The sequence below is a fragment of the Myotis brandtii genome, unplaced genomic scaffold (genome assembly GCF_000412655.1).
Source record: "Myotis brandtii unplaced genomic scaffold, ASM41265v1 scaffold1067, whole genome shotgun sequence".
Classification (NCBI taxonomy): Eukaryota; Metazoa; Chordata; class Mammalia; order Chiroptera; family Vespertilionidae; genus Myotis; species Myotis brandtii.
This window is the reverse complement of record NW_005353618.1, coordinates 1,050,006-1,075,008: the sequence shown is the minus strand read 5'-3', so window position 1 is coordinate 1,075,008 and position 25,003 is coordinate 1,050,006. Positions and strand designations below refer to the sequence as shown.

The 25,003-nt window shown below is 44.1% G+C and overlaps 1 protein-coding gene across 1 annotated transcript in view; it reads left to right on the top strand.

Annotated features, from left to right (window-relative positions):
- Positions 1 to 25,003, top strand: part of DNAH7 (dynein, axonemal, heavy chain 7) — a 151,931-nt gene that overhangs the window by 58,541 nt on the left and 68,387 nt on the right. Inside the window, exons 29-40 of the mRNA XM_014541221.1 lie at positions 3,983 to 4,231; positions 5,627 to 5,776; positions 8,287 to 8,469; positions 9,080 to 9,256; positions 9,978 to 10,109; positions 11,457 to 11,681; positions 12,581 to 12,778; positions 15,429 to 15,584; positions 16,557 to 16,725; positions 19,113 to 19,239; positions 20,654 to 20,873; positions 23,867 to 24,739. Coding sequence (XP_014396707.1) covers positions 3,983 to 4,231; positions 5,627 to 5,776; positions 8,287 to 8,469; positions 9,080 to 9,256; positions 9,978 to 10,109; positions 11,457 to 11,681; positions 12,581 to 12,778; positions 15,429 to 15,584; positions 16,557 to 16,725; positions 19,113 to 19,239; positions 20,654 to 20,873; positions 23,867 to 24,739 — 2,859 coding nt within the window. The remainder of the gene's footprint in view (positions 1 to 3,982; positions 4,232 to 5,626; positions 5,777 to 8,286; positions 8,470 to 9,079; positions 9,257 to 9,977; positions 10,110 to 11,456; positions 11,682 to 12,580; positions 12,779 to 15,428; positions 15,585 to 16,556; positions 16,726 to 19,112; positions 19,240 to 20,653; positions 20,874 to 23,866; positions 24,740 to 25,003) is intronic.

The following is a 25,003-nucleotide window of genomic DNA, read 5'->3' as shown; positions in this document are numbered from 1 at the left end:
TCCTGTTCTATTTTAAAGATTAGATTATGGCCCTAACCGGTTTGGCTCAGTGGATAGAGCGTCAGCTTGCGGACTGAAGGGTCCCAGGTTCGATTCTGGTCAAGGGCATGTACCTTGGTTGCGGGCACATCCCCAGTAGGGGGTGTGCAGGAGGCAGCTGATCGATGTTTCTCTCGCATCGATGTTTCCAACTCTCTATCCCTCTCCCTTCCTCTCTGTAAAAAATCAATAAAATATATTTTTTTAAAAAGAGAGAAAAATAAGTAAAGATTAGATTATGAATAATTGAGAAGGATTAGAACGATGGTTGCAGTTTCCAGACTATAATTCCATTCCATGCGTTTCCTTTTCCCCATCTCCGGTAGAAGATACCAGGGAGGGGGCACGGGCTTCTGAGAGAAGCTGTTGCCCGATGGTGTCACCTGGAAGGGCAGGCAGTTAGCTCCGGGGAGTGAGGACTGAAGTCGCTCTGACTGTCACGAGTGGGGAAGGAAGGGCACTGCCCGGCAGCGAGGGCCGGTGTTGTCAGCGACACACAGCGACCCCCGCACAGCGACCCCGTGCCTCGTTCTGAAAGGGGCTGCCCTTAGACGTAGAGCTGGCGGTGCAGACATCTTATAGAACAGAGCGACGGCGAGGAGGCGCACGTTTTCTTCCTGAAGCTTTCCTTCCGTGTCTTTGGCCCTAGCACACTGACCAGATTTCCCAGGAGTAAAAGCCATACTCGTTGTCATACAGCGGAAATGTACCTCGCCAGGGGTGTTCTCACACGGTTGTGTATTCATCCGGTGAGCACTGGCCCACAGTAGAGCACAATCGGCATTTCCAACCAGGACAACCCCTTGTGGTGAGAGACCGCCTTCCGCTGCAGAGAATTCATCGTCTCTGCCAGCCCCAGCCCCAGTGTCCACAGGCCGCGCCCACGGTGAGAACCAGAAGGACGCGTCTACACATTTCCAGCTCTCCCTGGTGGGGGCTTTGCTGAGAACCACTGAACACCAAATATGTTCTGGAGAGATCTGCTTCTTTTAAGGTTAACCTTGAGCAATTTGAGTTTTTTTTTTGTTTTGTTTTGTTTTTAGAAAACACTACGCACTTATCATGGACCCGGTCCTATTCTAAGAGCTCTGCAGCTAGGATTCACTGAGTACTCACAGTGAGCCAGCGAGGCGGGCGCTCTCGTCGCCCCTGTCTCACAGGTGGTGCACGCAGCACAGAGGTGCTGAGCAACTTGAGTTGATGGCCAGTCGTGGGGGAGCGGGGTTCCAACCGCACAGTCAGGCGGTGGAGTGCTCTCACCTGCTCTGCTGTACGGCCTTCCTCTTCTCTGCCTGAAGGAAACTCAGTGCCTTGATGAACTGGGATTCGTTTCAACATAACAGCATTAACACAGTTCAACTCGGGAGCAATTAAACTTGAAATTTGTAAATTCTGAAGCACAGCTCAACTGTATGCTTGCAGATAAAGCTCTTCTGAATTTTCACCTTTACCTTCAGAGTCCAAGAAATAGTCCTGTTTCTCACAGAGGATGCTATGGTACTTATAGCCTCAGCAGTTTATAAAGGAATATTTCGGAGAGCTTGCAGCTAATGCTCCATATTTGTGAACATTAACTGTGGAATTACAATTCTTTCCAATCATACATTACCTGAATGTATTCGTTTCTTAAAGCCGCCATGACCAAGTGCCACAAACTTGGTGCCTTAAGACCACACACATTTGTCCTCTCGCAGCCTGAAGCCGAGGTGTTTTCCTCCGAAGGCTCTGGGAAGGACCGTTGCCAGGAGTGAAAGCCACGCTTATGTTCACAAGGCAGCACACACCTCGCTAGACGCCTTCCCAGGCAGCTGTGTGTTCTCAGATCCTGGCTGCTGGCAGTTGTTGATGTGGCTTCGCTCGGCACCACTCCAGTCTCAGCCTTCATCACGGCGGGGCCTTCTTCCCTGGTGTCTTTGTGTCTGAATCTTTCTCTCCTTTATGTTGTGCAGACAACAGTCATTGGATTTAGGGCCCAGTATGACCTCGTCTAACTTAAGTTACATCTGCAAAGATCCTCTTCCCAAATAAGGTCACCTTCTGAGGTTCCATGTGAACATGAAGGGCCACCAGCTAATTAGAATACTCCCCACTCCCATGAGTGAAATGCCTCTGAACTCGTTTGTGTGGATGGCATGAGAGAGGGCCTGAAGTTCGTTGTTTTGGCAAATTCAGATATTCTGGCATCACTTGTTGGAGACGAGCTTGTCTCGGATCTGTGGATTTGCCTTCGTGCCCTTGTTGAGAAGGAGTTGTTCACGGCTGTAGGCTCCCTATTCTGTTCCCTTGATGTATTTGTCCGTCTTTATGCCAATATGACAGTCTTTACAATGAACCTTAAAATTCGATCGTGTTCATTGTCTAACTTTTGGACTTAAACATGCTGTAAACAGGAGAAATCCCTTGTGACACTGGGTTAGGCAACAATGTCTTAAACACAACACCAAAAGCACAAGACATAAAATAGTACGTTGATAACATAGACTCATCAAAATTAAAAAGTTTATTCTTTGCATGATACTGGTAAAAGAATGAAAGACAAGTTACAGACTAGGAAAAATACTTGCAAATTAGGTATATGATGGAGGACTTGTATGCATACTATATATATGTGTATATATATATATAAAATATATAATATATATATTTTTTAATGCTTACCTGAGGATATTTTTCCATTGACTTTTGGAGAGAGGGAAAGACAGAGAGAAATATCGATGTGAGAAAAATACATCGATTGGTTGCCTCCTGCATGAGCCCCGACCAGGGTCCAGGCCGGGGAGGAGGCTGCAACTGAGGTACGTGCCCTTGATCAGAATCAAACCTGGGACCCTTTGGTCGCAGGTCGACGCTCTATCCACTGAGTCAAACCGACTAGGGCTTGTATGCATAATATTTAAAGAATGCTTAGAAGTTACCATTGAGAAAATAAACCAATTAAAAATAGCAAAAGATTTAAACAGGCACTTTACTGAAGAAAATATACCTACAGCAAATAAGCACATGCAAGAATGTCAATCATTGGGAAATACAAATTGAAGCCAAACAAGATACCGTCACACACCTATTTCTATGTCTCAGTTTAAAAGGACTGCTCATACCATATACTGGAACCCCTGTACACTCCAAGGGAATATAAAATAATATAACTACTTTGGAAAGCAGGCCATTTCTTAACATGTTAAACACACACGCCCTGTACTATCCAGGTATTCCACTTCTCAGTATTCACCCAAGAGAAATGAAAGCATTTGTTCATAAAAAGACTTCTACCCCAATGTTCATAGCAGCTTTATTTGTAATAACTCCAAACTGGAAACAGTGAAAATGTCAATCAATAGGGGAACGGATTTAAAAACTGAGTCACTTCAATGCAGGGGACTACTTCAGTACACGGACTCTTGACACGTGCTGAGACCTGTGAATTCCCCAGCCTTCATGCCAGGTGAAGGAAACCAGACAATAAAGTCTAGCACCTAATATGTAATTTATCTATATTAAATCTAAACAATGCAAATACAAATAGCTACAGAAGACAAATCAGTGGTCACCCGGGGATGGAGGTAGGAGGCAGTAAGGAGAGAAGGGAAGGGGGATTACAAAAGGTGACAGGCAACTTTGGGAGTGACAGATGTGTGGTTATCTGGATGGACTTTATTGTTCCACTTATCAAATTGTACACTTAAAACGTATACAACTTATTGTGTGTCGACCATATCTCTAGAAAACTGTTAAAATACTGTTGAACTATTATTTAATGACTTTATTTCCATCAATATTAAATGTGAGGATGAGAGAAGTTGTATCCTGTTTATGTGTGGATATATTTGTGTGAAAGTATGTGTGTGTATATGTGTATGCATATACATATATGTGTATATATATGTATAGATAGATAGCGAATGTATGAATATGTAATATGAATCCCCAAATCATCTATCATCAGGGCATCACTTCGGATTTGTTTCCTGGGGTGAAGTTGCCAAAGCCAGATTACAATGACTTGCTGATGGCCATCAAAGACAACTGCGAGGCCATGAACTTGCAAATGACCGGTTTCTTTTCTGAGAAGATCCTCCAGATATATGAAATGATGATTGTGCGCCACGGCTTCATGATTGTCGGGGAGCCATTTGGAGGGAAGACCAGTGCCTATCGCGTCTTAGCTGGAGCCCTAAGTGATATATGTGAAAAGGTCAGTGTGTGATAAGTGCATTATTTTATTATAATTGAGATAGAATCTCTCAGGTCATTTTAAAAGACACTCCAAGGTAGCAACTTGAAATCCTGAGAAAAATGAGTCAGAGAGAAAACAGGAGTGGAGAAGTTACAGGAAGCAAACGGGAAGCTGAGCGTATAAAGGCGATGCCACCTACTTTCCTCTCAACCTTTTACTTCTGTTTTTAAAATGTTTAATTATAAAGGTAGCACGAGGCCATTGTAATAAAAAGTCTGGAAACATGAAAAATCTGATGGTTTTGTTTTCATGCTTTTAGGAGAGTATTTTTTATTTTCTGGGTGGTTATAATTGAAATGCAAACTTCTAATACTGGCTGATTGTGGTGTTGAATTTGAAATGTGTATGGTTTCTTGAGTGTATTATATGATATATGTGCATGTATATCTATAATAATAAAAGCATAATTGCTAATTAGACCAGACAGCTGAACGACCTTCCGGACATCATTCCAGATGTCCTTCTGGACGAAGCTTAGTGGCAGGGGCCGAGGCAGAGGCGGTTAGGGGTGCTCAGGCAGGCAGGCAGAGCTGTTAGGGTGATCAGGCAGGCATGCAGAAGGGTGAGGGGTGATCAGGCAGGCGATCAGGCAGGCAATCAGGCGAGTGGTTAAGAGCCAGCGGTCCCAGATTGTGAGAGGGATGTCCGACTGCCGGTTTAGGCCCGATCCCGCATCAGGCCTAAACCAGCAGTTGGACATCCCCAGAGGGGTCCCAGATTGCGAGAGGGTGCAGGTCGGGCTGAGGGACACCCCCCCCCAATGCACAAATTTTGTACACTGGGCCTCTAATATATGATAATGAGTATATTATTCAAACTTTCTGTCCTACACCTTGCAGTTGGGTCCACTTTGATATATTAGAGGAATGAGGCTGTTTTAAACTCTCCAACTAATATTGCATTTCTGGCTACTGTGTTTTGAATAGTTTTTGCTTCAAATATTCCAGTGTTCATGGCCTGTGTGGGATTTGTTATCATTATCTGCTCACTCTCCCCTTAAACCAACATAAAGTGATGCCTTGTCTGTTACTTGCCTTGCATCCCCCTATCTAAGGGCAACCCTGCCACCCACATTTCCTCCTCGCATATGTGCTTGCCCTTGTCTTTCACTGTCACTGGGTGTCACTGTGAGTTACTTTTTATGGAGAGTAGATAGTTTGATTTTTATTTTCCCCAGGTTGATGCTCTTTATCTTTTCACGGGGGGATTTAAGTTCATTTCTATTTATTACAGAAACTGAGATGCTAGTTATTTCTGTCATCTGTTTCCCTTGCTATACTCAGTTATGTTTTCTATAAAGGCACTACTCTGCAAAACGTAAATAAATACATTGGTTGATTGTCCCCCCCCAAGGGCTTAATGGAAGAAAACAAGGTTCAAATCACTGTCCTGAACCCCAAGTCTGTCACCATGGGCCAGCTGTACGGGCAGTTCGACCAGGTGTCCCACGAGTGGTCCGACGGGGTCCTTGCTGTCAGTTTCAGGGCCTTCGCCTCTTCGATGGTAAGTGCTCGCACTTTTGCACGGGTAGGAATCCGTGCTGTTTCCTTCTCACCGATTTCTGACCCTCTCAGAGGTCTCAGACACACACACTTAGAGCCCAAGACATTCATTTAGCACAGAGCCTGCGGCGTTTCTGTCAAGAACCTCCTCTGCACCCCGGCCGGGCCGGGGACCTTGCTGGCCAGCGCCTCTGCCCCGGTGTGCGCAGAGCGGCCAGGAGGAGAAAGGACGGGGAGGGGTACCTCCGGTTTTCCTTTGTTGGGCTAGATGGTCCAGGACAGAGAGCCCCGGATCACAGGACCCTGCTGCTCCCTCGGGATGCTCCTCCCGGGCCCGCCGCAGGGCGGCCGCACTGGCACGCCCACTGGCTGTGAGATGCACGTCAGTGCTTAGAGGAGAAAGTGCAGGCCGCTGATGTTGCAGAGTTCCAACACTGTCCCTACAGCCTGTGACGAAGACCGTGGGAAGGCAGGAGACACCAGGGATGTGCCAGCTGCGGCTGCTGTGCCTGGGGGCGGGCACTACCTGCCCCTGCCTCATTCTGCCCATTCTGCTGAGTGGCTGGTGCCCGCTGTCACAGAGAGCTCACAGACAAATCAACGGTTGCGTGGCTGCCATATGCCACCAGGTTTTCATGGAGGGTGATCACGTGGGAGACAGCTGGCCAAGGCTGGTCGTGAAGGAGAAGGGCCCGGGCTAGAGGCCTTTATTTCAACAATCAATCCACTGAGTGCTTCCTGTCTTCTGATGACATGCACACTAAATGGGGGCTCTTTGTCCACCGGGAGACCCAGCCGATCCTGACTCATGAGTCAGTGTTGTAACAGAGCAACACGAATCTCAGCGCTGCTCTTGTTGCCTGAAGGGCCTGGGGCGATGAGTAGCATAAGGAGAGACTCTCATGGGGCAGGGTCCTTACCAGGGTCAGGTGCCACCAATCATGTCAAGGGTAAATGCCAACCTGAGGCCCAGGTAGGCAGACTGAGGTCTGGGACCACGAATACGACTTCTTAGGTCCTCTCGCCACAGTGGATGCCCTCAGGCCCAGGCTAACATAGGAGTTCTCTGAGTCATGTAGGCAGTTCCATTATTTATACAGAAATAATCCTGAGATTGCTCCCATCTTATACTCAGCTACAGAGTAGCTTACATTACATTTTCCAGGAAGCTATGTCTCATAACTGCAGAGTTTCAGGGAGGCCAAGAAGCTGACCCAAAGGCCCACGGCTGATGAGTAGTGAAGCCCAATTAAAAATGAGGTCCTTTACGCCCAGCTAGTGTGGCTCAGGGGTTAAGCTTCAGCCCAGGAACCAAGAGGTCACGGGTTCGATTCCTCGTCAGGGCACATGCCTGGGTTGCAGGCTTGATCCCCAGTAGAGGGCATGCGTGCGAGAGGCAGCCGTTCAGTAGTGTTTCTCTAACATCGATGTTTCTATCTCTATCCCTCTCCCTTCCTCTCTTTCTAAAACTCAATAAAAACATATATATATATTAAAGTGAGGTCCTTCATACTGCAAAGCCCAACATATCGCCATTACAAGTATTTTTCCAAAGTGAATATTGACAGGCGTGGGAAGCCAACAGCAAAAGGGAAGGTTCATCTCCGAGGTATGGGCCCCTGTCTCTTAGATTCATGCAGTCGCCATAGGGACTGAGGATGCGCTGAGATGGACTCAAAGTGCTCAGCACTTCAACTCAAGTTCATGTTTGCTAACGTGGAACCAAGGCTCTGCCTCTGTACATGAAGAGGCTGACCCGAACAAAGAGCCTGTTTCTGCACTTGCCAGCGAATACCTGGCAATGCTGACTGAGCATGTTCTACATCCAGACAATGTGCGGATATTTTGATGTTTCCTTGTGGGACCGCGCATGTGATGTTGATATTAATGTCCTGTACCACCACGAGGTAGTTCAGCCCACGAGGGTGTGTGCTGTATGTGTGTGGAGGGAACACAGAATTGGACTTAGCACACAGGGGAAGTAACCCGCATGAACACAGCACTACACGGAGTCAGACACTCCAAATGGAAATGCAGTTTTCCCCCGCAGTTATGTTGTTAGCGTATAATACTCTCTGAAACATGTTATATATGAATTCAGAAACATTGAAAAAGATGGAATCTTAAGAAAAGATGCTATATTGTGTCTTGCCCATGACATATGCAGTGTGAGGCAAAACTAAGTTTACAGTTGTGAACACACAAAACACAGGTTTATTATTATTAATTAATTATTGTATTATTTTTCATACAAACAACTGTAAACCTATTTTTGCCCCACTCTGTATAGGCCTCTTCAGTTTCTCTCTCTCTCTCTCTTTCTCCTACATGTTCTTTATTATATATACTTTATTCAATATGTACTTTATTCAAAAGGTGCCTTTACATTTTCATGGTGAAATTAATCTTAAGAGAGCTACATTTTATTTTGAAATATTGTTGAACCGTCTCCTCACATTATCATCATCATCATCACATTTTTGCCCCGCATCCGCCATGTGCATAACCCAGACACCAGACAGGAAGTGGCTGGTCTTCGACGGCCCGGTGGATGCCGTGTGGATCGAGAACATGAACACTGTGCTGGATGACAACAAGAAGCTGTGCCTGATGAGCGGGGAGATTATTCAGATGTCACCGCAAATGAACCTTATTTTTGAGCCGATGGATTTGGAAGTTGCTTCTCCTGCCACCGTAAGTGCTCAGCCTGGACATCTGCTTGTGTGTCTGGAATGCTGTCTGTTGCTTCTATGCTCAAGGCCAGTGATGGCGAACCTATGACACGCACGTCAGAGGTGACACGTGAACTCATTTTTTTGGTTGATTTTTCTTTGTTAAATGGTATTTAACTATATAAAATAAATATTAAAAATATAAGTCTTTGTTTACTATGGTTGCAAATATCAAAAAATGTCTATATGTGACACGGCACCAGAGTTAAGTTAGGGTTTTTCAAAATGCTAACACGCCGAGCTCAAAAGGTTCGCCATCACTGCTCTAGGTGCTTCCATTGCTGAATCACTTTGGCTTTGAATGAAAAATACTCGTCAACTTCATTTTGAAAGAATCTGTGATTCTCCAGAGCAGACAGACCTGTTGACGTACCTTGACAAATTCGAGTCTGGGAGGTTTTTTTTTTTCCTTTTTTTCTTTGACCATTTGGTCAAGTCAGACAAAAATTTAGATCATGAAAGTGAATAAAGTTCAGCTTCCCCGCCCCCCAGAGTTTGTGAGGAACAGATGGACCGAGCCCTGTTTCTTTTGTAGGCGTTGCCTGGATGCTAAGCGGTGGTTGCTCTTGCAGGTTTCCAGGTGTGGGATGATCTACATGGAGCCTCACATGTTAGGCTGGAGGCCCCTGATGATGTCCTGGGTGAACCTCCTGCCTGCGACGCTCAATGCCACGCAGAAGGAATTCCTAGTGACCTTATTTGACAGAATGATCCCTGTTTCTGTCGAGTTTATCAGAAAGCACACGAAGGTAAGAGGGGTGGGGATCTCAAGACTTAAAAAATAAGTAGAAAATCCAAATTGCCCACTTGAATGTCTGCTTGTATGGTCAACTACTAGATATTAAAGTAATTTATTCACGGCTTTGACTAAAGCCTTTTTGCTCATTCAAGTAAAAAAAAAATTTATTCTTATACTTATTCGATCAAAAATAGTTTGAGTGAAGCATCTCAGGGTTTGAGAAAATGTATAGGTGCTAGTCTTTTCTCTCTTAAAAAGAATCTCACAGGCGTACCTAACCACATCTGGGTGAAAATGCTCTAAAATGTTGTCTAGTTTCTAAAGGACTATTATATTTTAAGTAGTCTTAAAATGTTTTTTTTCTACTAAGCTTTTTAGCAAATTAATTGCCTTCTCTGAAAGAATTTTTAATGTTTTGGGTATAAAATTGGAATCTATGTCTTTGATTAAGTTAACTAAGCAGGAGACAGTGCATTTTTAAACTTGGGATTCAGGGGTTAAAGAACAAACACTACCCCGATGTGGTACCCACAGCTGCCACTCTAGACTAGGGAATCAATGTGTGCCTCAGTTTCCCTGCCTATAAAACTAGAATTATCATGATAGGACCTTTTCGTAAGTACTATAGCCGTTAGAACTAAATGAATCCAATAAACATTAGCTGGTGCTATCTTAAGTAGTGCCTAGTTTCAATCAATTTGCTTTATAGACTTTTTTTGCTGATTTTTTAGGAATTATCTCCTACTTCAGATACAAACTTAGTCCGATCCTTAATGAATCTAATAGACTGTTTTATGGATGAATTTGCCGATGAAGTGAAAGTGAGAGAGAGAAATGATCGCGAGGCTTACTCCTTACTCGAGGTAAGGCCCCTTGCCCGTGGTCACGTGATGGACAGCCATCGAATGCTTTCCCCGGTGCTTCCGAACTCATGAAACTCAACTTCCCCTGGGATTGGGGCTGGACAATGGGCGGTCGCTGAACAGTGAGGAAGAAGTCAGGCCCCAACAGCAGGTGCTGGTAGGGAAAGGCCTGGCCTGGCAGTTCTGGTGCAGCATGAGGTTTGGGTGGAGCCCAGCGATCTTCTTAGATCCGTTACTGAAATCTTGGCCCACTTGGTCAGCCTCAGAGGTTACCATTCTCCAAAATGCCAGGCACCATTTGGCCATGAGAGTCGCCTCTCTTTCAACTGCCAGATCATAACAGTTCATTGTTTTCCCCCTCCTCAATTTTCTTCTTTTTTGTGAGATATAAATGTTTAAAATATGTATGTGTGCATATGTGTGTATACATATATATTTGGAGTGAGAAAAACAAGACAATATATCATCTGTAAGCACATATGTAAAATAGAAATAAAGTTATCAACAGACCTTGAATCTTCTCTGATCAAAATTCTATATTGCTGATAGTAACACTTGTCATGTGGTCAATATGTTACTCTTATTGCTTATATTTTGTGAAATAAATTGTTAATTTGGTTTCAGCTAGTTTCCAGAGAGAAACCGTCGGTGAGTAATCTAGTAACAGGTGAACAGTGTCAAAAGTGACGAGTCCGTAGCTTTTCTAAGCAGAGGCAAGACTGTGTTCGCATTGGCAGTAAAAAGGGGATTTGATTTAGAAACAAGCAAACGGGTTTTCTTATTTCGCGGTTGGCCTTGCCATCGACCGTGTTCTGTCTGCCTGAGTCCGGTGAGAAGAAAGCTTGCCAGATGGCAGTTCTAGTTAGGCAACCAGTGCTCCGATAATTATTACAACAGACAAGCAAAAGAACATGAATTCATTCTACTTTAAAAAATAACACTGTATTTAAATTTAAAAACTATGTATATTATGGGCTGATTATTCCTTATTGAAATACTCTTACATTTATAAAAGTTATCTCAATATTCTTTTTCATATCAAGGTCCTGCTCTATACTTAAAATAGCATGTGATTTTCCGGAGTAGTCATTCTAAGTTTTCCCTCTGGCTAGAAATTACACTTTGCATTGTATTATCTCCTCTGATAGTAAGATTTTTATAAAACATGCAGTTTCATTTAAAAAAAACTAATTATTACAGGTTTAATAAATCTTGAGATAACCTACTCTTGTTTATCAGTTTATTAATTTCCTTCCACAGATCTTAATCAGCTCATCTGATTCAAGCTTCAAGGGTAGATTGAAGTCATTCTTTAATACACTCTGTCTTTTCATCTCTCCAACGCAGGGCATTTTTCTCTTTTCGTTGATATGGTCCGTCGGTGCTTCTTGTACAGATGATGATCGGTTGAAATTTAATAAGATTCTTCGAGAACTAATGGAGGGTCCACTTTCAGACGTAACTCGCAATAGGTTTAAAATACTGAGCAGCGTTGAACAAACGTCTTCAAAAGCACTCACCGTCCCATTTCCTGAAAAAAAAACCATTTATGATTATCAGTTTGTCACTGAGGTAAGAGTTCTGAAGCCGGATGTGCAAGTACCACCTGGCAGAGTCCCCTCCGAGACACACGGCACGTAATGGCTTGTGACCACTCTGTCACCCCTGTTTACCGTAAGAGACAGCGTGGAGTGAAGAAGGTGCCCTGACCTGTGAAGGTCAGACACTCCGGGTTTGAGTCCTAATAATCTTTCTGGATGGCCTTGGACTAGCTATCCAATCTCCTTGAACCTTGTTTTTCTCATTAATAAAATGGAATAAATAATACCCGATGGGCAGATCGTACTCACTAGGTGAAATAGCATATCATGACATGGGCTCCAGCACCAGGGGCTTCCCGGTCAAGGACACTTGGTGGAGGTTCCTGCTGCAGTTGGCATTTCCCAGGAGCTCAGAGGTCCTGCAGGAGTGAGCGCAGCTGGGTTAGGAGTGCTCACTCAGCATTTCCACACAGATTGTGCAGTCTCACCTGGCTGGTGTTTGTGTACTTTTTTGTTTTTGTGTAACAGCTCCCATAAGTACTGTCTTGAGGACAAAGTTTAGGAATACATGCTATTGAAATATATACAGATCCAAGTGGAATTGGGCCCACACTGTATCCCCAATGGATAATTTTATATCCTTCTTTTTCCTTTAAAAATGAGAACAGCCGGGCCGCAATAGCTCAGTGGTTGAGCATCAACCTATGAACCAGGAGGTCATGGTTCTATTCCCGGTCAGGACACATGGCCAGGTTGCGGGCTTGATCCCCAGTAGAGGGTGTGCATGAGGCAGCCAATCAATGATTCTCTCTCATTATTGATGTTTCTATCTCTCTCTCCCTCTCCCTTCCTCTCTGAAATCAATAACAATATATTTTTAGAAAGTATTTATAACATAAGATTCCCTGTTTGGCTGTTTATTATAAACAGGGAATAGGAAGATGGGAACCATGGGTAAAGAAATTGGCAGACGCCCCTCCAATTTCTAAAGATATGATGTTTAATGAAATCATTGTACCAACTCTGGACACGATTCGCTACTCGGCGTTAATGGAATTGTTAACCACCCATCAAAAGCCAACAATATTTGTAGGACCCACAGGAACTGGGAAGAGTTCTTACATTATTGTAAGTATTGTAGAAATTTTAATATTGAAATGTGCATGGTATTCCTAAGAATTTTTTAAAGCCACATGAAATAGTAGAGTTAATATTTTTAAATACTCAAATATTTTAATGTTGGAGCCACAAATAATTTTTGTGTAATTGCCTATTTATTTTAGAAAATTGATTTATTTTAGAAAAATATATGATGCCATTTTATATCACTATATTACTGTCCTTTTTAGGTATTTTAATAAAAATAGCTTGTCCAGGATGAAGAATTTTATATCCCTTGAAAAGGTGTTTTAGTTAATTATACTTGATATTTAATTTTATCAGTTAGTATCTGAATGGTTACTGTGTAGTAATAAGTAATGGAGTAATTTTACTAAAAAGTTTTAGTGATTTTTAGTAATTTAGTAATGTAGTAATTTTTCTTAATGATTTCTGGAATCATACCCACTGTGTGTCAGTTAAGAAATGCTAGCTGCTGTGACAGATGCAGCCCCAAATCTCAGTTGCTTTATGCATCCTGTTTAGGGGGTTTCTTGAGGTTAGGAGGTCATATCGATCAAAGACCAGTTCTTGTCTCTAGTTTCAGGTTTCTGAAGACAAAAGGCTGGAATTAGTCAATAGCCCCCAGCATTTTGCAAGGCAAGTCCAAGTTTCCCAGGGGCAGCTGGGCAATGTGGGAGATAAGAGGGCCTAAGTCTTCTGGACCTCCATTCTAGATGACTGCATTCTAGATGATTCCATTCTAGATGACTGCATTTTAGATGGCTCCATTCTAGATGATTCCATTCTAGATGGCTCCATTCTAGATGACTGCATTCTAGATTATTCCATTCCAGATGGCTCCATTCTAGATGATTCCATTCTAGATGGCTCCATTCCAGATGGCTCCATTCTAGATGACTGCATTCTAGGTGACTGCCTCAGCAGCAGGGGCCATTTGTCCCCTGTGTCAGAGACCTGTGCCGGGCAGGTGTCCCTTTGGAGTATCTGAAGGACCTGCCCGTCTGCTCCTCTCAGAGGGAAGCTACCATGGAAGCCTGCATGGTAGCAGGCAAGAACGCATCAGCTGAGAGCCAGCGAAGTAGGACTTTGGCCCTCCGCCTCTGTTCTGCTGCTTCCCAAAGCCCAGCTGTGGGAGAGGAAGGAAACCGGGCAGCAGGTGGAGGGGAGCAAGGAGCCATCAGCAGTCGCTCCCACTGCAGGTTCCCTGTCAATTCACACTCCCCCAAATGATGACAGTACCTGTTTTTCCTCCTTTATTTTAATTTCATCATTTAATCCTTTTGGAATACATTGGGATCTATAGTTAAGTAATTGTCCTGGTATCATCTATATCTATAAAAGCCTAATATGCAAGTTGTCTCCTCAGGAGTTCAAATATCAGCAGTCGCTCCCACTGCAGGTTCCCTGTCAATTCACACTCCCCCAAATGATGACAGTACCTGTTTTTCCTCCTTTATTTTAATTTCATCATTTAATCCTTTTGGAATACATTGGGATCTATAGTTAAGTAATTGTCCTGGTATCATCTATATCTATAAAAGCCTAATATGCAAGTTGTCCCCTCAGGAGTTCAATTGGGAGACTGGGAGTTTGATTGCTTGCTATGATATGTGCTGACCACCAGGGGGCGGCGCAGAATGAAGGAAGGCCCCAGCTGGCAGCTGGCAGCCAGGGAAGGGAGGCCCCGGCTGGCAGCCAGAAGGCCCGATAGGCCCGGATCACTGGCCAGGCCTAGGGAACCTACCCGTGCACGTATTCCATGCACCGGGCCTCTAGTTTATTAATAATGTCTTTCCCAACAGATTGAAATGGCACCTGTATTACAATCTAAATGCTGTCTATACGAGGGAATATCCAAAAGCAGAGAGGGGAGAAGTTTAGGCTGAGATTTTATATCATGATGTTGGTTTGGCCTGCACTTAAAAGAAATGACTGAGATATCAGTTATTTACCTAAGATATCATCAAGAGTCAGGGAACGGAGACTTGACGTGGTGAATGGAAAAAAACAAAGCCCTTTGTCATTTGTACCCCCATCGAATTCAGTCCCAGCAAAAACAACATTGCTTTTCACAAAATTGAAAACATACTTTGCATTTTATTTCATAATCTGCTTTTTTCTACCTAATGTATTATAAATATTTCCCTACTTTATTATTCTTCTACAAGATGATCTGTAGAACACAACATCTTGATTAGCAATCATGGTAATTGCACCCACTTTCCAGTGAATTCCATTTCAAAAATACAATTGTCTTATTTACGCTTCCTCACTTACAATCAGATAACTTGGTATTTAAGTGGAAAGATAATAAGCTATGTTACAAGGAACATTGATCCAGAGAGCTACAAATGGCAGTCTAAGGTCTTGCCCCATCCCTGAGACCTTAGAAGTTTCTTAACCTCTCAGTTCCTGTGGCTCCACATTGAGATAGGATGTGTAATCTACATGGTGGTTCTGGAAATCAGAGAAGCCGAATGGATGGGGCCTGGACAAACAGAGACGCACATCGACATGGCAACTGTTCTTTCTGTTGATTTCCTGTCCTTGTGCATGGCTAAGATCCTCTCTTGTTGCATGATATATATTTCGTTTATTTTAAAATGCCAAAACGCAATTCCAACTATGGTTCATTTTATTATTTTCTATTATATAGAACTTCCTTTTAACTCAAATCAATAAAGAAATCTACAAGCCTCTGCTAATTAACTTCTCAGCACAAACTACAGCAGCTCAAACTCAGAACATCATCATGTCAAAGTTGGACAAAAGAAGAAAGGGAGTGTTTGGTCCTCCTCTGGGCAAGAAAATGGTAATCGCTCCGTTTCTGTACACACGACCCGACACGGGTCCTAGTCATGCATGCTGTTCCACTCAGAACACGAAACCACGTGTGCTGGGGCATGGCACCTTTTTGTACAGTTTTTACAATATAGACATTTTTATTGATTTCAGAGAGGAAGGGAGAGGGAAGAGAGATAGAAACATCAATGATGAGAGAGAATCATTGACCGACTGCCTCCTGCATGCCCCACCTTGGGGATCGAGCCCACAACCCAGGGCATATGCCCTGACTGGGAATCGAACCATGACCTCCTGTTTCATAGGTTGATGCTCAACCACTGAGCCACGCTGGCTGGGCTACAGTTTTTGTGTTCTTTTTTTCTCACAAATTTTGTTTAAGAAATTTCCTTAAAAGTGTGTTCATGTTTATATGTGCATTGTGGGTGAGACAGCGTGACATTGAAAGCAAGCAGCTGCCCTTTAAATTAAAAGTAGACTATTCATCTGGGAAATTATCTACCTTCCCAATTCTCTCATTAACATTTTTACTTCGCAGAGTCTTTGCTGCTTGCTTTTCTAGACCCATAGACATCCCAGTTATCAATTGACCTACCTGTGTTCCCTTACCAAGAACACCCGTCCCAACTGCACTCCCCCCACCCCAGGTTATTCTCATTTTACAAGCACACCTTTCTTGTTCATGGTAATGCATTGAAGTTGTACCAGGGAAAAGGAGAAGGCGTATTGAGAAACAAATTGGATGAGAGGATTAGTAAGGCCTAAACTCTTAACCTGCAAGGTTAGTGAGAAAACTGTCCCTCTGTTCCTTGGGAGCATGGATGCCAAGGGGTATGATATTTGATTGGAAAAGAAGCCATCACTTCCATACCCGTGCTCTACAAAGTGACGATCCGATTCTTTGCCTCAACATTATTAACACAGCAGGACACTCTAATGAGATGTGAATCTTTCCTAATCCCTCTCCCCTTGTCACCCTCAGGTTGTCTTTGTAGATGACGTCAACATGCCTGCGCGGGAGGTGTACGGGGCTCAGCCGCCCATCGAGCTGCTGAGACAGTGGTTGGATCACTGGAATTGGTACGACCTAAAAGACTGCTCGATGATTAAACTAGTGGACATTCAGATCATGTGTGCGATGGGACCTCCAGGTACACGTTCTAAGTTGGTGCTTATTAAGATTGAACGTCACTCTGGCCGTATCTAAAGAGAGAGCTGGAGAAAGAGACACCCAATGGGACGATCTGAGGTGCAGTGCTCCGTGTCTATACTTCCTGTGTGTACATGCTGTGACCGGAGGGAGTGTTCCCCAATGGTCAGCGCTGCAGAGTGGGCTGCCCTGGTTGGGGCCATTCTCCCACCAACTCTTCCCAAGCCCTTTCCTCCCATCGTATGAGACTTGGCCCCCATTTCTTGTCCTTGCCTCCACGCAGCTCGTGTCTGTTTCGTTCACTAAAGTTTCAACTGTACAGTTTCATATGAAACATCCTTGCTTCAGAGGCCACTTCCCTCTCCCCAACCTTGCCCCATGCCCGTGAGGCCCTGGATTAGACAGGCAGTGGAAAGGGATTTAAGTGGGAAGTGGCCAAAGAGTTAATTCCTAGAGACCCTTGAATTTTCCGAGAGAAATGGATAGCTCCATGGGAATCTCCATGCGGGGGAATGTCATATGCTGGCATATCCGCAAGGCTCGGCTCACCTACCCGGACAGCTTTCACTGTTCTTCTCCTGAGCTCTGGTATCGTGTTTTTAAAATTCCCTTTCTCAGTGTACCGCTTCTTCTGTCCATCTCTCTGGTTTTGCCCCTGAACCCTCTGACCTTCATCTGACCTGTAGTGTGGACAGTTTGCTGAGTCAGTAATTGCTCTCAGCACTCTCTTCTCCGCCCCCGCCCCCCAACCTCTCTGAAATAAAACCATTGCTCCTGGGTCTCAGGCTTCGTTCTGCTTGGCCTCCCCGCCACCCCTTCGAGCCGGCCCCTTGTGCCACATGCCCACTTTTCCGGCCGCTGCAGGGACTGGACAGGAAACCAGGCTGGGTCCGAGGCAGCTTCTCCTCTGGGAGCCCATGTTCTAACACTACCCCCATTCCTGCATGTTCTCCGGGAGGAAGGGTGGGAGGCGGAGCGGGGGACGGACCTCTCGCCGTTCCTTCTGGAACCCTGTCATCATCTTCCTAAACCTGCCAGGGAAATCGGTTCCTTAGGAGCCGCTTAATCCCTGGACATGCACAACCGCGTTGGTCTATCGACTAACACCTGACACCTATTCTTCACATTTTCAGAGGCAGCGCTGTGTGTACAATTCAGTGATAAAAATAAAACCTAGATTTACCATTCTAAACAAACATAAAACATGAACCGAGTTATTTTTATGCAAAATATATATTAGAGATATTATACACTTTAAAAATCACTTTTTTTAAACCAAGATTTCATGACCGAATCCCTTCAAAACACAATTGCAATGTGTCATGTATTTAAAAATGATGATATCCATTTTGTAAAATGATGTGTTACACTCTAAGTCCGTGATTGCAGCCTCATACTTGAAAATGTCATCATTATTTCATGAAAGTGAGACAATCCCCAAATTTAAAAAAAAAATGGGAGCAGCCAGGGAAGTAGCCACATACAGGAACCGTAGGGAGATTCACTGAAGATTCGGGAAGAGAGTCAGGCTGCCTGCCGAGGCTGTGCTGAATCTCAGGCAGGCGGGAAGGACCCTAAGTGTCAGGGCCAGCCTGACAGGTTGAGCCGGGCTGAGGCAGGGAGGTGGGAATTGAGAAAAGAAAGACAGGAAAGCGGGGTCGGGAGGACTCCAGCTCTCGAGGAACTGAACTGAAGTGAAGTTTATTAGCCACACGATCTTATTTATACACAACACACTGAATAGGAGGTCTGTCAAGAGGAATGTATTCTTTGTTCCTCTTAATCTCTAAGGGAGGGACACAGCAGAAGGACAAGTTCTCAGTACAGCATATCTCAGTAAATAGTTACAGACTTCTTGGTAAGCCATGAAAGGCTGTTCTCATTCTACTGATAATCGCCATCCAAACAAGTCCGGGCAAACTGTGTGGGTAAGGGTCCCAGCCTTGCTAGCCCCTTCAGGTGCAAGGACCTTGCCAGCTTACATCTGGCCCCCAACACCTAAGGCTCAGCCATTCAGGGTTTCTGTATATTAACATTGCATAACATCACCTCTGAATATCTTATTGTCATGAGGATGTTCACCGTTTACTGCTTGGGCTCTAAGACCTGGAGAAGGTGGCCAGTGGCTCTGTTGGTAACATAGATCTGACCCCAGATTTTGTGTAAGTAATTGAACTCATTCAGATAATTCAACTAGAAAACAAAATCTTGTGTTTGAGGGGGATACTTTTTTGAGGTCGAAGTTATCCAAACAACTGATTATTCTTAATTTCTCAGAATGCCATACATTTGTCCATCTTTTGAGTTATTTGATGCTCTAAGATATTAGAGAAAAATACGCTGGTTTCTATTAGCAACTTTGTTAAGCGTTACCTTTTCTATATCTAGGTGGTGGTCGAAATCCGGTGACTCCTCGATTCATGCGGCATTTCAATGTTATAACAATCAATGAGTTTAGTGACAAATCCATGTATACAATCTTCTCTAGAATCTTAAACTGGCATTTAAAAACCTGGTGAGTAATTTACAGTGTGTTTGTTCTTTTTCATTAAGGCGGCATAAAACATTTTGAAAATATACCAATATAAGAGGTGCTCCTTAAACTTTTCCACAAAAGCATCCTAGAGGAGGAAAAGATAATGGGTACCATTGCTCCCATCCCCCTCCTCCCCACTGTGCCCATCTCCAGGTTATGGGAACATCCCCCAAAGGAGCCAGAGTAGCTTTCTTTTTACTTTTGTGTGTGTGTGTGTGTGTGTGAAGCTTTGGATTTTAGCCTAAAAATCCATACAGCCCGGCCGGCATGGGTCAGTCATTGAGTGTCAGCCAATGAACCAGGAGGTCACAGTTCGATTCCCAGTCAGGGCACATGCCCAGGTTTCTGGCTCGATCCCCAGTAGGGAGCGTGCAGGAGGTAGCCGATCCATGATTCTCTCTCATCATGCATGTTTCTCTCTCTCTCTCCCTCTCCCTTCCTCTCTGAAATCAATTAAAATATATAAAAATAATAATAAATAAATAAAGATTAAAATCCGTACAAATTTTGCATTCTGCGGTTTAATATGTTCATGTGGGAATATTCTGAATTTCCACCACTAGTGCTATTAGCGAGGGGAAGGCATGTCGGGTCTCCCTGTGACCGGGATGCTCTAGAACCGGTGTGTTCCCCAGGGTGTCCCTGTCCCAGGGGGCGTGCAGCGTGCGGCCTGCGCCCTGGAAAGGTGCTCCTCGCAGCTGCGCAGAGCCACGCCCGCCCCCTGAGCAGCGCACGTCTGGGGTCCCTGGGGTCCAGTCTCTGGAAGTGCCATTCCCTGCCCCCGCCAGGAGGATGGAGGACGGCAGCTGGGCCCTTGTCAAGGCAGAGGTTAAATACAGACAGTTTTTCCAAATGAATATTCTCCCCCATGTTCTTTCCACCCCAATCATGCCCTTTGCCTCCCCTTTTTTATCCTATTTAACTCTCCATTTAACTTTCTTTTTAAATCTTTTTTTTTTCTTTATATACTTTTTCTTCCTTTCCTCTCTTTGAGAATACTGTTTCACCTGTGTTTTTTGTGGATTCTATCTGTAAGCAGTTGAGAATGCCAGGGAGTGAAAAGGGCAGAACTTATCTGCTCAGAGGATCCTGGACTTGAGCTACATAACCTGGGCTCGGTGGTTGGCTATTATGTCCCCTTACTTAAGTGATTTAAAGTCTGTTAAATTGGTTCTGCTGCTCGTGGAGTTCCATTGAACATACAAATACAGTAATGAATGGAAAGTAACTTTGAAAGAAGTAAAAATTCCATCATTATGATAAGAAATGGTAATTCTATAAGCTAAGCCAGTTGCTTTAGTCAGAATAAAAATTTTGTTAGGCATGCAAAATGTTTATGTGTCAGAGTTCTCTATTTGCTGACTTTTCCCCTTTTCACTTAATCCTTTTTAAGTTATAAATTTCCAGAGGATTTTCTAACTTTGACCGCCCAGATTGTCAACGGTACGATGATTCTGTACAAAGAGGCAATGAAGAACCTCTTGCCTACCCCGGCCAAGTCGCACTACCTGTTCAACCTGCGGGACTTCTCCCGTGTCATTCAGGGCATTTGTTTGTCCAGACCGGAAACCACGGCAACCAAAGAGGCCATTAAGCGTCTTTGGGTTCACGAGGTGAGTGTCCATGTTACTGAAATCTGATCGTGCAGAAAACAAAGACCTTCCTCGTGCCAACCTCTGAGCAAGAAGAAATGCTCCGCAGTTGATGCTGCTGAAATGCAATGCGCTGTCTGTCATGACGAAGGTCAATTATCAAGATGATTTTTAAAATGTTTCACACTAATATATTTTATGCTATTTAAAAGGGGTTGTCTCTCCTTGTTAGGCATTCCTGTTGACCTAAGTGACTTAATCTTTGTTAGTTTGACTTCAAATAATTTTGAGGAGGAACACTTTTTGGCCTTTTTTTTTTTTATATAAGAAGAGAATGTATTTACTTACATTATTTACTCATGGTTTGACTAGCTGCCGAAAGAACTGGAAAGCAAACCAGTTTGAAGAGCATGGAATCCATATACACTAATACTTACCTTCTCTTTGGGGAGAGGAATGTGGGTGAACATTTTCTTGTACACGTTTGTGCAGGGAGGGAAGAAGACACAGTGAAAGAGAGAGAGAATACAAAAAACAACGCACCAAAAACCATAGTGCGATATTTTTAAAATAGGCAAAGGCTATGAGAATTTGGGGGGAAGAGTGCTTTTCCATTTTAATATGTAAATAATAGGGTTCCTTTAATTTTAATGATGTCGTTAAAAAATCCGGAAAACTGGGATGCACTGCTATGTTAAAACGATGTGCTACAGAGACATAGATTTCAGAGGGGCTTTTAAAATTCTGTTTCTGTGGGCTTTCTAGTCTACAGGTTGAATTCCTAAATCCTCACACCTTCAACTTTTTGCCCGAGTGAAGGTCCATTCCGCTCGGAAGTTCCGGCCACAGCAAGGTCCCTGTAGGTGACTCTTGGGGAACGTGTGACCGGCAGATTCTGGCTTCGCTCCACTGCAGATCACTTAGTACCTGAGTGGGGGCCACGCTCTGGGGCGGGGACACAGGCTGCAAGTCTGGGAGGTCACCTGGGTAACATAAATAATGCTGCAAGGTGGGCAGGGAGCGAGATGAGAGGCGGATGTCGTTGACCTCCCTGAAGGAGTGCATGGCCTGTGGCAGCACTTGGTCACGGCCACATGGTACTCTGGGAAGCATCTAGCACTCTCCCCCTGAGGCACTCGGCTCTTGATAGTCCTTCTTCCTAGAACATTCGGAGCCCCATTCTCCACAAGGCTTCCCCACTGACCTCCTCAGATATCCACTGACCGGGGAGGCTCGCCTTGGACCATCCCTCCCCCCCCTCTATAACTCCTTATCATCTTGCTTTGTTCTTCATACCTGAATGTCACCTGATACCATCTCTATGTTTGCTTACTGATGGTCTCTGCTGGAGTAGAGTTTTCTGAGAGCAGCAGCTTTATTTATTCACTGCTTTCCCCAGTGCCTGCGGGTGTTTGACAACCTTTGGGAAACACTGCATTAGGTTCTTACTAAGTTCCATCTAGATAATGACATGCTTGAGTCATGCTCAGACACTGGCGTCTGATGAGTGAGGTGGGTTTAACTCAGCTTCCTCTTCCCCTGGGGCTATTGTACGAGGTCTCCGGTACCTCCATCCAAGGAGTGACTGTTGGCATGTATTGGGAAACTTATGTTGTTTCACAGAAAAGTAGCTGTTGAACTTGGAGTACGGGGAGGCTGCAATCATATCATTTGCACTATTATGTCATCCACTTGTCAATAGTGAAAAGGCTGAACTCATTATTCTTGAACACCATTAGGTTGACTGCAGGGCAGTCTGTAGTAGTTTTAATTCTCAAGTTTATGGTTTTTACACCTGTTGTCATTTTGTTTTTGCATCTGTGAGACTTACAAGGCAGGTATTACTACTTCCATTGTAGAGATGAAGAAGCTGGTGTAGACAGGCCGCAGTGATTTCCCCCAGATGTCAGGCATTTTGCTGACAAGAATCTGCATTGCTTATATCGTCTATGTATTTGTCTGCTAGTGCTGCTATAACAAAATACACCGACTGAGTGTCTTAAACAACAAGTTGATTTTCTCATAGCTCTGGAGGCCAGAAGTCCAAGATCAAGGTTCTGGTGAAGGGTTTCCTTTTGACTTGCAGATAGCTGCCTTCTCACTGGGTCCTCACAGAACCTTTCTCTGTGTGCCTGCGGAGAGAGAGAGTCCTGCTGTCTCTTCCCCTTCTTAGAGGGACACCAGTCCTATTGGATGAAGGCCCCACCCCATGACCTCACTTAACCTTAATTACCACCGTAAAGGACTCCTCTCCAAATACAGTCACGTTGGGGTAGAGCTTCAACATATGAATTTGGGGTGGGGGACACAGATCAGTCCAAAACAGACTGTGGCCAAAGGACACGCACACCACTTTGAAGAAAGTTATTTCACATAGCAAGTCTGGTTCACTATTTCTTACAGCCGCATAGCATGTGCCTATAGCCAGAACTTATTTTAGTAGATTGCTTTCTGCAATGACTTACAACAAAAATAGTTTTAAAATGTCCCAAATAAGCTTGCTTTCCACAGAAGACATTTTCTCTTTTTCTAGAATATGTGCTTTTTAAAAAATAATATCTATTGATTCTCCAATAATTTTCAAACTGCTATCTAGCTTGGAGAATGGAAGGCCATGGTACAGAAGTTGGAAAAGCCTCGATGCCAGTGTCCAGCTCTATCTCATCTGAGTGCCAGCAGAGGCAGTCGCTTCTAGTAGTTTTTCCTCTCTAGTCCTTCACACTCTTTCCCTAGTCTTCACAGCCTCTCTACCATCTGCTTCAGTCCCCCCCAATTACCTTTACTTATTGAAAACTGCATGCAACTGTGTAGTATCTCATATATGTATGATCAAAACGAATATTTAAAATAAACATGATCATGAGTTAGTCTAATTGTTTAGATATGCTTTAATAAATCCCATTCAAATTTCCTGAGAGTACTTTTTATATTACTTGAGATTAGCACAGAAATAATAATAATAATAAAACAATAGAAGAGTCCGTTCCTAAAGCTGGTTTTTAATGATTATCCAGGTCCTTAGGGTGTATTATGATCGCCTCCTGGATAATGCAGACCGACATTGGCTTATCGAGTACATTCAAGAAATTTTGACAAGTCATATGTATGAAAATTTTCATGAGCTTTTTCAACATCTGGATTTCAATGGTGATGGAATAGTGGAAGAAGATGACTTACGCAGCTTAATGTTTTGTGATTTCCATGATCCCAAGAAGGAGGACACCAACTACAGAGAGGTTGAAAATGTGGACAACCTCCGGATGATCGTGGAAACCCACCTTGAGGAATATAACAACATGAGCAAGAAGACCATGAGCCTTGTCTTGTTCCGATTTGCCATCGAGCACATCAGCCGCATCTCCAGGATCCTGAAGCAGCCTCGGAGCCATGCTCTTCTGGTTGGCGTGGGAGGCAGCGGGAGGCAGTCTGTCACCAGGTTAGCTACCCACATGGCTGATTATTCCATCTTCCAGGTCGAAATCACGAAGGGCTACGGTAACACCGAGTGGCACGAGGATCTAAAAGTGATCTTGAGGAAATGCGCTGAGGGCGAGATGCAGGGGGTCTTCCTGTTTACAGACACTCAGATTAAAAAGGAGTCGTTTCTAGAAGATGTCAACAACCTGCTCAATGCGGGGGAAGTGCCGAATCTCTTTCCATTAGACGAGAAGCAAGAGATATGCGAAAAGATGCGCCAGCTCGACCGCCAACGGGATAAAACCAAACAGACCGATGGAAGCCCCATCGCTCTGTTCAACATGTTCATCGATCGCTGCCGCAACCAGCTGCACGTCGTCCTGGCCATGAGCCCCATTGGGGATGCCTTTCGGATTCGTCTGAGAAAGTTCCCGGCTCTTGTTAACTGCTGTACCATTGACTGGTTTCAGGTATTGCCATGTACGTTTTTGATAGATTTCTAGAAATGTTGATTCTCCGTCATGACTTTTATTGTAGACTCCCCGCCCCCCCCACCCCCCCCACCCGGAAAATGTAGTTTTAACAGAATTTTGTGATCAATAATACTATCTGATTTTATGAAATTACTAGAGGCCCAGTGCACAAAATTCCTGCAAGATTGGGCCTAAACTGGCAGTCGGACATCCCTCTCGCAATCTGGGACTGCTAGCTCCTAACTGCTCGCCTGCCTGCCT